At 41.2% G+C, this 16,376-nt stretch overlaps 1 protein-coding gene across 3 annotated transcripts; it reads right to left on the bottom strand.

Moving 5' to 3' along the window:
- Positions 1–12,558, bottom strand: LOC120047617 (cytochrome P450 2B4-like). 3 transcript variants are annotated; one of them, XM_038993160.1, is made up of 9 exons: positions 12,336–12,558; positions 11,385–11,547; positions 9,243–9,395; positions 8,803–8,963; positions 6,297–6,470; positions 5,987–6,125; positions 5,724–5,911; positions 2,602–2,743; positions 1–382 (listed from the first exon to the last, which is right to left on the bottom strand). In XM_038993160.1, exons 1-9 carry the CDS (start codon positions 12,492–12,494, stop codon positions 195–197), a joined length of 1,467 nt encoding a protein of 488 aa, XP_038849088.1. In that variant the 5' UTR covers positions 12,495–12,558; the 3' UTR covers positions 1–194. The 3 variants fall into 3 exon arrangements, with proteins under 3 accessions (XP_038849088.1, XP_038849096.1, XP_038849106.1); XM_038993168.1 differs by lacking the exon at positions 12,336–12,558 and adding an exon at positions 11,889–11,948; XM_038993178.1 differs by lacking the exon at positions 12,336–12,558 and adding an exon at positions 11,789–11,833.
- Between the last annotated feature and the right edge of the window lie 3,818 nt (positions 12,559–16,376).

The raw sequence follows: 16,376 nt of genomic DNA, 5'->3' as shown, positions 1-16,376 counted from the left end.
AATCACTATCCCATTTATTTCTGGACTGGCTGCAGAATATGACATCATTTGTTTAGCATTTGATTTCGACTGTCCATCACAGGTCACAAAATTGGTTATCAAAAACTACAAGGCACTCAATGGAGGGTACAGCATTGTTTAATGTGCTGCTTTAGTGATATTGCTTCTCAGTGAAAACTGTGGGTAGTTCACCATCACTGGCTGCTCCTCAGGCGCACTCCCAGGCAGTAGGGTTTTTGCGCCTGTGCAAGGCCAAAAACCTTGCGGAAGTTGGGTGCACCTTCTTGTTCAGGCCAGACAAATTGGAAACGTCGAAGCAAGGTCACCAGTATCAGAAAGAGCTCAGTGCGCGCTAACCCTTCTCCCAGGCATACACGAGAGCCTGGGGAACACAAACACACAAACACAGTTATTTATGTTGACAACACACTCCTACACATGCTCTAATAAACATGGTGGACAAGCCGTTTCTACATATACAGTGCCTTCGGAAAGTATTCAGACCCCTTGACTTTTTCCACATTTTGTTACGATACAGCCTTATTCTAAAAATTATTTTTTATTTTTTCAGAAATCTATACACAATACCTAATAGTGACAAAGCGAAAACAGGCTTTTCGAAATGTTTGCTAATTTATTAAACATAAAAAACAGAAATACCTTATTTACATAAGTATTCAGACCCTTTGCTATGAGACTCGAAATTGAGCTCAGGTGCATCCTGTTTCCAATGAGCATCCTTGAGATGTTTCTACAACTTGATTCAAGTCCATCTGTGGTAAATTCAATTGATTGGACATGATTTGGAAAAGGCACACACCTGTCTATATAACGTCCCACAGTTGACAGTGCTTGTCAGAGCAAAAACCAAGCCATGAGGTCGAAGAAATTGTCCGTAAAGCTCTGAGACAGGATTGTGTCGAGGCACAGATCTGGGGAAGGGTACCAAAACATTTCTGCAGCATCAAAGGTCCCCAATAACACAGTGGCCTCCATCATTCTTAAATGGAAGAAGTTTGGAATCACCAAGACTCTTTCTATGCCTCCTGAGTGACGCAGTGGTCTAAGGCACTGCATCGCAGTGCTGGCTGTGCCACTAGAGATTCTGGGTTCGAGTCCAGGCTCTGTCGCAGCTGGCAGCGACCGGGAGGCCCATGGGGCGGCGCACAATTGGCCCAGGGTCGTCCGGGTTAGGGAGGGTTTGGCCGGCAGGGATATCCTTGTCTCATCGCGCACTAGCAACTCCTGTGGCGGGCCGGGCGCAGTGCACGCTGACACGGTCGCCAGGTGTACGGTGTTTCCTCTGACACATTGGTGCGGCTGGCTTCCAGGTTGGATGGGCATTGTGTCAAGAAGCAGTGCTGCTTGGTTGGGTTGTGTTTCGGAGGACGCATGGCTCTCAACCTTCGCCTCTCCCGAGTCCGTATGGGAGTTGCAGCGATGAGATAAGACTGTAACTACTACCAGTTGGATACCACAAAATTGGGGATAATTTATTTTATTTTTTAAATACTCTTTCTAGAGCTGGCCGCCAGGCCAAGCTGAGCAATCAGCGATGGGCGATTGCTGGGCGGGAACCCGATAGTCACTCTGACAGAGCTCTAGATGTGGAGATGGGAGAACCTTCCAGAGGACAACCGTCTCTGCAGCACTCCAGAAATCAGGCCTTTATGATAGAGTGACCCAACAGAAGCCACTCCTCAGTAAAAGGCACATAACAGCCCACGTGGAGTTTTCTCTGGTCTGATGAAACCAAGATTGAACTCTTTGGCCTGAATGCCAAGCGTCACGTCTGGAGTAAACCTAGCACTATCCCTAGCACCATCCCTTGTGGTGACAGCATCATGCTGAGGGGATTTTTTCAGTTGTTTTTGACTAGTCAGGAACAAGGCAAAGATGAACGAAGCAAAGTACAGAGAGATCCTTGATGAAAACCTGCTACAGAGCGCTCAGGACCTCAGACTGGAGGCGAAGGTTAATCTTCCAACAGGACAACGACCCTAAGCACACAGCCAAGACAACGCAGGAGTGGCTTCGGGACAAGTCTCTGATTGTCCTTGAGTGGCCCAGCCAGAGCCCGGACTTGAACCCAATCGAACATCTCTAGAGAGACCTGAAAATAGCTGTGCAGCAATGCTCCTCATCCAACCTGACAGAGCTTGAGAGGATCTGCAGAGAGGAATGGGAGAAACTCCCCAAATACAGGTGTGCCAAGCTTGTAGCATCATACCCAAGAAGACTCAGGGCTGTCATCGCTGCCAAAGGTGCTTCGACAAAGAACTGAGTAAAGGGTCTGAATAGTTATGTAAATATGTTATTTAAGTTTTTTATTTTTAAAACATTTGCAAACATTTCTAAAAACATGTTGTTGTTTTTTTCATTATGGGGTATTGTGTGGAGATTGATGAGGGGGGAAAAACTATTTAACACATTTTAGAATAAGGCTGTAACATAACAAAATGTGGAAAAAGTCAAGGGGTCTGAATAGTTTTCGAATGCACTGTACACACTCTTATATGACTTATACCAACATAAACTCTCTTGTTCAATCTCTATGCATCTTCTCTCTATCTCCCTCTAGCTCTACCTCTCTCTCTGTACCTGCTGAGAATGGCAGAAAGGCCTCTGGTTTCACAAACTCGCCGTCCTCATTGAGGAAGTTGTCAGGGTTGAACTCCTGAGGGAACTTCCACTGGCCCTCTTCATGGAGCACTGAGGACAAGTTAGGAATCACCATCGTGCCCTGGAACCAAAGAGGAAAGCGTAGTTAGGGTGAGAAAGAGATGGAGAAAGAGATGTACTCATATGACTGAGAAATGGGGAGGTTTTACAGATGATCTCAGGTATAGCCTACATTCTGTACCAATCATGACATCACTCCCTGTAGCCCAGGACAAGCGTGCGTCCGTGTGCACCATCGCGCGCATGTTGATTTTGTCCAACCAGACGCGATCAGGACACGCAGGTTGAAATATCAGAACAAACTCTGAACCAACTATAGCATTAACTTGCTGTTGCTAGCTAATTTGTCCTGGGATATAAACATTGGGATGTTATTTTACCTGAAATGCACAAGGTCCACTACTCCGAGAATTAATCCACAGATAAAAGGGTAAACCGAGTTTGTTTCTAGTAATCGCTCCTCCTTCAGGCTTCTTCTTCTTCTTTGGACTTTATATGGTGGTTGGCAACCAGCTTTAAGGTGCATTACCACCACCAACTGGACTGGAGTGTGGACCTCAGTTCATCTTTCAATCACCCATGTGGGTATATGCTCCTAAAAAACTATTAGGAGATGGGAGAGGCGGAACTTGCAGCACGTCAAGCGTCCCAAATAGAACCAAGTACTATTTTAGCGCCTGGCTACGCAGACGCTCGTTGACGCACGCGAGCAGTGTGGGTGCAATGATTGAATAACATGTATGTGTACATTTATTTTGCAACGCACACAATGTGAGCGGTGTCATCTTTATGTTAGGGTTCTAAGGTCACCAGTGGCAGCATATTGTTATGATATGGGGAGTAGTTTAGTGGTAGTACATAGACACTACACACTACCACTTCCACACCCCATCCATAGGGGGCAGCAGCAACCGGGTCCTTAACTTCTCTGCGCTACGGATCCCTTTTACGGGATCATTTTCCTAAACAACCGCTGAATTGCAGGGCGCAAAATATTACAAAAAATATTTATAATCCTGCAATCACAAGTGAAATATACCAAAACACAGCTAAGTTTGTTGTTAATCCACCTATTGTGTCAGATTTTGAAAATATGCTTTGCAGCGAAAGTGTATCAATCAATGCTAGAACAGCCCCAAATTAGCATGGTCACGAAAGTCAGAAAAGCAATAAAATGTATCGCTTACCTTTGATAATCTTCGGCTGTTTGCACTCACGAGACTCCCAGTTACACAATAAATGTTATTTTTGTTCGATAAATATTACTTTTATAACAAAAAAAACCCATTTGGGTTGCGCGTTATGTTCAGAAAACTACAGCCTCGTTCCGGTCCTGAAAGGCACAAGAAAATTCCCAAACGTATCAGATTCAAAAATATGACAAAAAATATTTATAATCATGCAATCACAAGTGAAATATACCAAAACACAGTTTAGCTTATTGTTAATCCACCTATCGTGTCAGATTTTGAAAATATGCTTTGCAGCGAAAGCAATCTAAGCTTTTGTGAGTGTATCAATCAATGCTAGAACAGTTAGCCTTATATTAGCTTGGTTAGCTTGGTCACGAAAGTCAGAAAAGCAATAAAATGTATCGCTTACCTTTGATAATCTTCGGATGTTTGCACTCACGAGACTCCCAGTTACACAACAAATGTTCTTTTTGTTCGATAAATATTACTTTTATAACAAAAAAACGTCATTTGGGTTGCGCGTTATGTTCAGAAAACCAAAGCCTCGTTCCATTCGACGAAAATTCCAAAAAGTATCCGTAATGTTCGTAGAAACATGTCAAATGTTTTTTATAATCAATCCTCAGGTTGTTTTTAACAAACATAATCGATAATATTTCAACCGGACTGTAACCTATTCAATAAGAGAGAAAAAGAAAATGGAGAGCTACCCTCTCGCACGCAGGAACTAATCAGAGGACACCTGACTAGTTTTGAAAAATCTCACTCATTTTTCAAAATAAAAGCCTGAAACTACGTCTAAAGCCTGGTCACAGCCTGAGGAAGCCTTTGGAAAAGGAATCTGGTTGATATCCCTTTAAATGGAAGAAAGACGGGCCAGGAAACACAGATAAAAAAAATAAAAGAATCACTTCCGGGTTAGATTTTCTCAGGATTTCGCCTGCAGAATCAGTTTTGTTATACTCACAGACAATATTTTGACAGTTTTGGAAACTTTGGAGTGTTTTCTATCGTAATCTGTAAATTATATGCATATTCTACGATCTGGACCTGAGAAATAGTCCGTTTACCTTGGGAACATTATTTTAAAAAAATTTAAAAAATCTGGCCCCTAGCGTCAAGAGGTTAATTAAGCACAATAGTGCAGGCATTCAAGGGGATAGTCAATCCATGAGAGAGAGGTGTTCACGGAGCTTCTCCGACCTGCTAGTCTTTATTTTTGGACATATTTTGGTAGTTCCTTTTGCTTATATGTATTTTGGTCACCACTTTGAACAACAACTGATAATACACTTGGGCTGGCAGACTCAAGAGGTCAAGAAGGAGCTGGCCCTGAACTCGGAACTCGGCTGTCTCCTGGGGCACATGCATTCAACACGTGGTCCGCATACGTTTACTTCTTACAGTAATGCACACATTAAATCAGGTTACAGACCATTTAGCTAGGCCTAGGACACCTAGACAAAACGAGTGTAGCAAAATCAGTAGGCTAGTTAACTTCTCTGGGATATGTGGGACGGTAGCGTCCATATATTACAGGGAATTGAATCGGCAATGAGTTGAACATTGACCAGTCTCAGAATTCTCACTTCCTGTTTGGATTTTTTCTCAGGTTTTTGCCTGCCATATGAGTTGTGTTATACTCACAGACATCATTCAAACAGTTTTAGAAACTTCAGAGTTTTTTATATCCAATAGTAATAATAATATGCATATATTAGCATCTGGGATAGAGTAGGAGGCAGTTCACTATGGGCACGCAATTCATCCAAAAGTGAAAATGCTGCCCCCTATCATAAAGAAGTTAATCGGTTACGTAAGAGTATCAGTTGTCATGTCCATGCTCACCTGGGGCAGCTGGTAGCCTTGTAGTTGCGTGTTGCAGGAGGTCTTATGGAACACGCTAAGAGGAACAGTGTCAGCCATCCGCTGTGACTCGTGGATCATCGCTTGAACGTACGGCATGGCGTGTCGGTCCTCAAACAATGCGTATGAACGTCCCTCAAGAACGTCCTCAATTTCCCGGTGACAACGTTCTGGAACACACACACTCTTTGTGTACCATACACAAAATGTGTCCCAGTATGTGTGTTGTATGTGTATTTACTCACCCTGTATGTGTTGGTTGGTCATCAGGTGTAGCATGGCACAGCGGAGGGTGTTGGAAGTGGTGTCTGTCCCAGCAACGAAAAGATCAATTAGTAGAAACACCATCTGAACGTCATTAAATGTGGAGCCTCCATCACCAATCTGAGACATACACAAACACAGACACAGACACAGACACAGACACATTCCTAGGACTTAGAACCTAATGTTTGGTTAGAGCGCCAGCACAACACAACTACTAAGTTTGACCTACTTTGAAAATGTCTCTGTTTACTGAACTTGCATAGTTATATTTCTCTCCTGATTAGTTACCATGTCAATCTGGTCAAGGTAGCAGTCAATGAGGTCCCTGGGCTCTCCTGGGACCCTTGAACTTTTGTGGCTGGTCACAGCCTTCTGTGCATGTTCTTTGATTTCATCATAGATGTGGAAGGCTTTCTTGAAGGGCAAGGGTAGGGCCCTCAGGGCAGGTATGATATCATAGAGCTACAAGAGATAGATCAGCAGGTCAAAGAGACATAGAGCAATATAGCTATAAATGTTTAGCAAAGTAAATTAGTTTCTTGAAGCCTTCTTCTGATCTCAGGCTGATTACAACAACAGGCAATATGTGTCATTCAACAAATAGAGTGTCTTTGGGCTAGTGTAATTTTGTAAAAAATGTATTACTTGTGCCATGCACAAAGTAGATGTCCTAATCGACTTGCCAAAACTATAGTTTGTTAACAAGAAAATAATGGAGTGGTTGAAAAACGAGTTTTAATGACTCAAACCTAAGTGTATGTAATCTTCAACTGTACACGGGTTACCGGTACCGAGTCAATGTGCGGTGGTACAGGTTAGTCGAGGTATATTGAGGTAATATGTACATGTCGGTAAGGGTATAGTGACTATGCATAGATAATAAACAGCGAGTAGCATAAAAAAGGGGCTCAATGCAAATAGTCTGGATAGCCATTTGGTTAACTGTTTAGCAGTCTAATGGCTTAGGGGTAGAAGCTGTTAAGGAGCCATTTGGACCTAGACTTGGCACTCCCGTGCCGATTGCCGTGTGGTAGCAGAGAGAACAGGTTACGACTAGCTGGAGTCTTAGACCATTTTTAGGGCCTTCCTCTGACACCAACTGGTATAGAGGTCCTGGATGGCAGGAAGCTTGGCCACTGTGATGTACTGGGCCATACGCACTAACCTCTGTAGCGCCTTGCGGTCGGATGCCGAGCAGTTGCCATACCAAAAAGTGAATGTTCCTGAGTGACCGAGTTACAGTTTTGACTTAAATCTACTTGAAGTCTATGGCAAGACGTGAACATGATTGTCTAGCAATGATAAACAACCAATTTCACAGAGCTTGAAAATTTTAAATGAATAATGGGCCAATGTTGCACAATCCAGGTGTGAAAAGCTATCAGAGACTTACCCAGAAAGACTCACAGCTGTAATCGCTGCCAGAGGTGCCCCTACAAAGTTTTGACTCAGGGGTGTGAATACTCACGTAAATTAGATATTTCTGTACTTCTTTTGTGTATTGTGTATTGTTTTGTATTGCTCGGTATTGCTGCACTGTTGGAGCTAGAAACACAAGCATTTCGCTGTACCTTCGATAACATCTGCAAATATGTGTACACAACCAATAAAATGTTATTTGATTTGATGGGGAAAACTATAAAAATGTTGGGCTTTCCTAGAAGTTGGACAAACGTGACGTGGGACATGCCAAATGGGGATTCCCAGAAAAAACAAATAACTTATTTTAATGAAAACACACTGCTATTGTTGGAGAAATTTCCATGACATAATGGGGATTTTCCAATACCTATACTGTTTTCCAAAAACAGCAAGCAGAATCAATATGGGGTCAACTATTAAACATATGTAAGCAGAATGAAGGATGACTTCATGTGAATGTACAGAGCAGCATCAACATAGGGTTGATCATGAGACATGAAAAAACAGAATGTAAGCAGAATATATGTAGATGTGGCAGGCTGGATCAATACAGACTTGACTGTTCTGAGTCATGTCTGGTCCTGTGGAGACTGTTGAACATGCACATGGGTTAATCATTCATAGGCAGCATAGGCCTGAGCTAGTGAAGGCCAGTGACTGTGTACTTTAGTCAATCAGTACTCAAACCACAAGCCATGTATATGTATTAGGGAGACATGTTATGTACTGGAAAGACATGTTTGTATTAATTAAGTACTCTTAGAAATGCACTTATATTAGGAACATATACAGTATATGCAATAAATGTATTATTTTTTGTGTTAAAACTGTGGTGTCGCCACCACCAATATAATCTAAACTGTGCAAAGATAATTCAGATGTGGGCGTTAACAAGCAAGAATTGAGACAGAAAGATAATGGTGGTGAAAGAGGCCAAGGGGTGTTAATCATTTACATAGAGAGGAGTGACCATGTGTGTTATCTGAAGGTGGAAATCTATAAACCTGAGTTCTAAAACAAGAGAATTCAGTTGTTCCATGGAATTGCTCGGCTTCTGTTACTTTTGTAATAAAGTCTATTTGAATTTACAAGTTCCGGTATCTGAGAAATATTTGATTCAATATTTCCTCAACACGATTGGATTGTTTTTACATGGATTAGTTGAGTTGGAGCATAGATGTATGTGATCGAACTGTTCAATTGAGTGTTTCATAAAAATGTACACGCATAATGTCGGAGGGACATAAAAGGCACTCTATTGGTGGAACGACCCTGGTTTTCTATTATGATTTATATATTATTATTATATTATCATTATTTCAATTAAAAGTAGTGAAGTAGCAGCAGTAGTAGTGATAATAGTGTTCTGTACCATGGCCCAAGGTCCGATAGCAATTTTGGTTAAATCCTGTATCCTACTGATGAGGGTGAGGAAGACTGGGTTGTCGTATTCAAACCTTTCCCCGTAAATCACTGAGCAGATGATGTTAGATGCTGCTAGATGGAACAGGTGCTGAGGGTCCATCGAACTGCCTGCTAGGACACAGCAACGATCACTGCACCAGGCAATACACACAGACAAGATAAGAGCACCGATCACAGAGCTTCCAAAATTGAACACACTGATAGGATATAGAGAGTAAAAATGACCACATTCTTTATACCCAATGTTAATACAACACTGTAAATATTGTAACGCTAATTGGTTGATATTGGGGAACTTAGGTCTGGATACTAAGTATGTGGTGATAATGACTTGAATAGGAATGGTGATGACTATGTGGTACGTTGTGTGTGTGTGTGTGGCTGTACCAGCATTGCGCTCCAGCTCAGAGCAGATGTGGGAGACCTCCTCAAGGATGCGCTCTTCCATGGAGCGTTTGCCCAGACCAAAGTTTCTCAGCGTGGTCAGAGCAAAGCGTCGGTGGTCCCTCCAGCTGGAGCCAAAATCTGCCATGATGACCCCTGATGACACATGTAACAGGGTTGGTTATGTTTCCACATGCCACTGCAGAAATATGTATTCAATGTTTATGTATTTCTATTGGTTCATTCAAGTCAGATGCCAATAAGGTTTATTGTCATTGGCTATGCTTGCAAATAGGGGAAGATTGTCAATTCTTCCCAGTCTGATGTTGACATGCAAGCAGTAGGTCACGTTCTGAAATACTGTATTCTATTACAATGTGTAAGAGTTCACTATGTACATTTCCTGGCGTCTAAATGTACTTGATATATATGTATATATGTATATACAATTCCAGTCAAAAGTTTGGACACACCTACTCATTCAATGGTTTTTCTTTATTTTTATGATTTTCTACATTCTAGAAAAATAGTGAAGACATGAAAACTATGAAATAACACATATGGAATTGTGTAGTAACCAAAAAACTGTTATTTTATATTTGAGATTCTTCAAAGTAACCACCCTTTGCCTTGATGACAGCTTTGCACACTCTTGGCATTCTCTCAACCAGCTTCATGAGGTAGTCACCTGGAATGCATTTACATGAACAGGTGTCCCTTGTTAAAAGTTAATTTGTGGAATTTCTTTCCATCTTAATGCGTTTGAGCCAATCAGTTGTGTTGTGACAAGGTAGGGGGGTATACAGAAGATAGCCCTATTTGGTAAAATACCAAGTCCATATTATGGCAAGAACAGCTCAAATAAGCAAAGAGAAATGACAGTCAATCATTACTTTAAGACATGAAGGTCAGTAATTCTGGCAAATTTCAAGAACTTTGAAAGTTTCTTCAAGTGCAGTCGCAAAAACAATCAAGCGCTATGATGAAACTGGCTCTCATGAGGACCCCACAGGAAAGGAAGACCCAGAGTTACCTCTGCTGCAGAGGATAAGTTCATTAGAGTTAACTGCACCTCAGATAGCAGCCCAAATAAATGCTTCACAGAGTTCAAGTAACAGACACATCTCTACATCAACTGTTCAGAGGAGATTGCGTGAATCAGGACTTCATGGTCGAATTTCTGCAAAGAAACCACTACTTAAGGACACCAATAAGAAGAAGAGACTTGCTTGGGCAAAGAAACACGAGCAATGGATATTAGACCAGTGGAAATCTGTCCTTTGGTCTGGTGAGTCCAAATGTAAGATTTTTGGTTCCAACCGCTGTGTCTTTGTGAGACGCAGTGTAGGTGAATGGATGATCTCCGCATATGTGGTTCCCACCGTGAAGCATGGAGGAGGAGTTGTGATGGTGTGGGCGTGCTTTGCTGGTGACACTGTCTGTGATTTATTTAGAATTCAAGGCACACTTAACCAGCATGTCTGCGACAGCATTCTGCAGCAATACGCCATCCCATTTGGTTTTCACTTAGTGGGACTATGATTTGTTTTTCAACAGAGCAATGACCCAACACACCTCCAGGCTGTGTAAGAGCTATTTGACCAAGAAGGATAATGATGGAGTGCTTCATCAGATGACCTGGCCTCTACAATCACCCAACCTCAACCCAACACACACACACACACACACACACACACACACACACACACACACACACACACACACACACACACACACACACACACACACACACACACACACACACACACACACACACACACACACACACACACACACACACAGACATACAGTACATACGTACCAATGGAGGCTGCTGAGGGGAGGACGGCTCATAATAATGGCTGGAATAGAGTCAATGGAATGGTATCAAGGATGTGGTTTCCATGTGGTTGATACCATTCCATTGACTCCATTCCAGCCATTACTATTAGCCATGCTCCCCTCAGCAGCCTCCACTGATACATATGCAGTTCACACAGTACCGACAAGGTGGTGTGTGTTTGTGCTCTGCATTATCTATACTGATTTAAGGTCACCTCTACCTACACCAATACAATTATATCACAAATTATAAAACTATCCCAGGACCAGCCTAGGGGCCATTAGGAGTCAAGAACACAGTACCTTTGCCTTCTGTGATGTCGCTGATCATGAGATGGTTTGGTCGTCCTGAAAATTCTGCTGTGCGTGTCACCAGTGCCTCACGAACCGCCTCAAGGCCATTCAGAACCACGACAGGCCGTGATCCGATGTACAGACTGAACACGTTACCATAGCGCCTCTTCAGCTGAAAACAGAGAGGTAGAGAGCGGGAGAGAGAGTTCCCAAGCTGAACAGTAAGTTGTGTGACAAGTCAGACACATCTGAAGATGAAACTAAACCATAGCAACTACTGACAGTTCCAGTGGAGGACAGCACATAATAATGGCTGGAACGGAGCAAATGGAATGATGAATTTGATACCATACCACCTATTCTGCTCCAGCCATTACCACGAGCCCGTCCTCCCCAACTAAGGTGCCACCAACCTCTTGTGAAAAGTTATTGTATTGTATCATTGACACTCCTCACTATCTGGGTTAAATTAATATGGATGAACAAACTTCTGTAACAAAACAAATCAATAACCTTTTTGAGGGTTGTCAATGAAGGATACTGTATCTCTAAACACATCGTAGTGAACTAAGTGGACTTTGTTTCAAAAGCAGAGACACTGTTGATTTAGGCCTGATAAAACCTTTGGAACTTGACCTATTTTGGATCAAACACAGTTTAGTGGCTGTTGCTGGTCTGACATTAATCACAATAGCATTTTATTTAGTATCTAAGATGCTTTAGTTGAAAGACTTCTAAAAACATTATGTTGTTTGTAAGGACGCTACAAAACCATATATCCTGCACACAGTTTCGGCAACTTCAAGCAAAACCAAATTACTGGTAACTATTCAACATACAGTATATGACACAAACAACATACAGTGACAACACTGACAACATACAGTTTATGACACAAAAATAAACCCAGTGTAAACCAAATTTTTCCAGGTTCGTGGATTTTTTGTAAAGTTCTCTTACCCTTTCCAGGTCTTTGAGGGGGTTGACAGGGTCCAGCTGTAGCAGATTGCCAATGATGGGCAGGGGACGGGGTCCTGGGGGGAAGTTTTTAGGTCTGCGGACCCTGATGAAGAAGAACAGAAGGAAGAAAAATAGCAACAACACCACCGAACCTATCATGGTGACTGGGCTGCAAGAAATGTGTTCTTCATCATTTAAAGATACCAACCACACCCCCCAGGGATATTTTCTGACTCTTAGACGCCACCCACACACATTAGACTGCTTTGAACACTAGCAGTCAGACAGTGTTTATGAGCAGGGATATTTGCTTACTCTGAGTTTACAGCCTATTTAGCCTATTAGGGGATTACGAACCTGTGATTGAACACAGTGTTCACCACTAATAATTGCACTCAAATGGAGTTCATTCAACTTTTTGATGAGGGTTGTTCACGATTTAAAGAGAAGCCACCTACACACACACACATTTTCTGTTTATGCTCCTGTTCCATTTTATGATGTATTATAATTTTTCTAATATTATCATAATATTTCTATTTTAATATGCATTATTATATGACCTAGATCAGGCCAAAAACCACAGCACTTTAAACAAAGTTATAGTTGGATTTTTCTTTAGTATCTATACCAGTTTAAAGGGAAGCAATTGAAGACTGGGTGCCCACTGGGTGCCCAAACCTGACTCCTGTTCAACTCACTAAAGGGAGGAATCTGTAACATGCAGTAACACAGATAGGACAGCAGTCTGCGCCATTACTTGACTGGCCAGCATCCATTTGAAGTCTTCAGCCAGCACTCAGAACAGCTCACAATAATCGATAATATTTCAACCGGACTGTAAACTATTCAATACAGGAGAGAAATAAAATGTCGAGCAACCAGTGTCGCGCGCATGAACTAATGGAAGGACATCCGTCTATCCACTGACGCGTTTTGATAAATCTCGCTAATTTTTCAGAATAAAAGCTTGAAACTATGTCTAAAGACTGTTCACACCCTGAGGAAGCCATTGGAAAAGGAATCTGGTTGATATCCCTTTAAATGGACGAAAGGCAGGCAATGGAACAGTGATTTTTCAAAATAAGAGTCACTTCCGGGTTGGATTTCCTCAGGTTTTCGCCCGCAAAGTCAGTTCTGTTATACTCACAGACAATATTTTGACAGTTTTGGAAACTTTAGAGTGTTTTCTATCCTACTCTGTCAATTATATGCATATTCTAGCATCTGGACCTGAGAAATAGGCAGCTTACATTGGGAAGGTTATTTTTCCATACATAAAAATTCTGCCCCCTAGCTTCAAGAGGTTATTAAACTGATGACATATTTGAAATAGAAAACATAAATATATGTCAGGTACTTCAATAAAATAATTTCTGCATCAGTCATACCATTAGATATGAGTTCAGGCAATGTTTTTATATGGATTGGGCTATGCTTTAAAACTGTTAAAAACATTTCATATGGGCAAATAGTAATTTTTGTGACAATTTAAAAACCTATCAGTCAACATGAAGTATGTGTCTGTGACATTTGCGATCTAAGAGACAGATATGACTAACGTAAACGTTTAAGTTCTAGTAAGTAGTTCATATTGACTTCATAGAGGCTAGGCGATATGTAGCATTTTTATTAAATATATGGACACTTTTATGAACAATAGCCTATAGGCTACAGCTGTTGAGACTGCAGTTGGTATTAAATTAAACTAAAAAGAACCACAAACAAGTAGAGAGGAGATCCGATCAGGGAGAGTTGAGTTTGAGTGTAACCATTTCTCCAGCTCAACCTATTTGTGGAGCCAATTGAGTAGTGTGCAGGGTTACTCTTATCTTTCATACAAATCAAATGTTATTTGTCACATGCGCCGAATACAACAGGTGTAGACTTTACTGCGAAACTCTTAATTACGAGCCCTTTCCCAACAATGCAGAGTTGAAAAGGAAGAAACATTTCCTAAATAAAAATAGTTAATAGGGTCGCAATAAAATAACAATAACGAGGCTAAATACTGTGCAAGGAGTACCGGTACCGATTCAATGTGCAGGGGTACGAGGTAGTTGATGTAATTTATGTATTATGTACATGTGGGTAGGGCTTAAAGTGACTAGGCAATCAGGACAGATAATAAACAGAGTCGCAGCAGGGTATGTGAAGTGTGAAAGAGTGTCTGTGTGAGCATGTGTGTGGAGTCAATAGGCATGTGTGTGTGTGTTGGAATGTCAGTGTAGTATGTGTGAGTGTGTGGGTAGAGTGAGTGAAAGATAGTCAGTGCAAAAAACAGGGGGTCAATGTAAATAATCTGGGTAGCCATTTGATTAACTGTTCAGCAGTCTCATGGCTTGGGGGTAGAAGCTTTTCAGGAGCCTTTTGGTCTCAGACTTTGTGATCCGGGTACTGCTTGCCATGCGGTAGCAGAGAACAGTCTATGACTGGGTGGCTGGAGTCTTTGACAATTTTTAGGGCCCTCCTCTGACACTGCCTGGTATAGAGTCCTGGATGGCAGGGAGCTCGGCCCCAGTGATGTACTGGGCCATATACACTACCCTCTGTACCACCACTACGTCATGATTGACAGGCGGCCAAAAACACTTGTTTAATTTCTTCAATTGTGAAACTGCTCCGCTACTTTAGTTACAGCCAAGCTCAAATGCTTCAGCCAAGCTCAAATGGATGTCTGTCACCTTCAGTCAGATAGCCCTAAAGAATTTAGGGAGCAGTCACTTACAACTCTGAGAATTGAGCAGGTCATGAATTAATTGAAAGATTGAACTCCAACCGTGGTGGAAAAACTACCCAATTGTCATTCTTGAGTAAAAGTAAAGATACCTTAATAGAAAATGACTCAAGTAAAAATGTGAATGACCCAACCCAGTAAAATACTACTTGAGGTCTAAAAGTATTTCGTTTTAAATATACTTAAGTATCAAAAGTAAATGTAATTGCAAAAATATACTTAAGTATAAAAATTAAAAGTATAAATCATTTAAAATTGCTTATATTAAGGAAACCAGAAGGCACAATATTCTTGGTTTAATTTTTTTTTTTTTTTACAAATAGCCAGGGGAACACTACAACACAGACATCAAGTTTAGTGAGTCCGCCAGATCAGAGGCAGTAGGGATGACCAGGATGTTCTCTTGATAAGTACGTGAATTTGACAATTTGTTCTGTCCTGCTAACCACTCACAAATAACTCACATTATTTTCTTTAAGAATGTAGTCAAGTAAAATGTGTAAAATGTAAAAAATGTGTTAAATTGTACTATAAATCCTTTTACACCATTGTAAAACTCCAAAATTGTATCCTTGACTCAATCCAAATTGCCTCAGCCTGTTTGAAAGCTACTGACCACTTAACAGCCACATAACATAATATTATGCCCCTCATGGTGTCAACTAAGTAGACAAACGTGTGTCTGTTGTGTGATGCAATAAAAGAAAGACAAAATTCCAAAAAGTTTTCATATATTCTTTTTCATTCATACCGGTAATCTGGAGTGACTGCCCATTCTTAAAATGAATATCCTCTGAGCCTCATTTAGCATATAGAAACATATAGGCAGGTTTACTCAGTAGATTTGTGGCTACATGCTGAGTTTGTTTGCACATAGGATAACAAAGACGGGTGTGTGAGTGTCAATCTGCAACTTATACATTGCAGAATTGAAAGAGATAAGGGATATACTAATTGTAATCCCCTATAATATAGAAAAATTAACACATTTATGTATAGAACCAATATATCACCTGTAGAATAGTTTAGCATCTCTATTTAAATTTCTCTCACAATAATTTCGCTTATTTGCTGCCGTCCCATTTCACAGACACTGACAAACAGATAGGCCGGGGTGACAAAAATTCCCAGGGCCGATTTCTGGTTCCAGTTCGCCCCGATGTGATCTTGTGAATTTACTCATCAGAACATGAACAGGTTACAAACAGAAATATGCAATACAACCAAACTATACAGCAGATTTTACACTAAACTTGAAAAATATTCACTTCTGAACTTCCTGAACATATCATCATAGTTGAATC

The sequence above is a fragment of the Salvelinus namaycush genome, chromosome 1 (assembly GCF_016432855.1).
Source record: "Salvelinus namaycush isolate Seneca chromosome 1, SaNama_1.0, whole genome shotgun sequence".
Classification (NCBI taxonomy): domain Eukaryota; kingdom Metazoa; phylum Chordata; class Actinopteri; order Salmoniformes; family Salmonidae; genus Salvelinus; species Salvelinus namaycush.
Note: the sequence above shows the minus strand (reverse complement) of the source record. Positions and strands in the feature narration are given on the sequence as shown.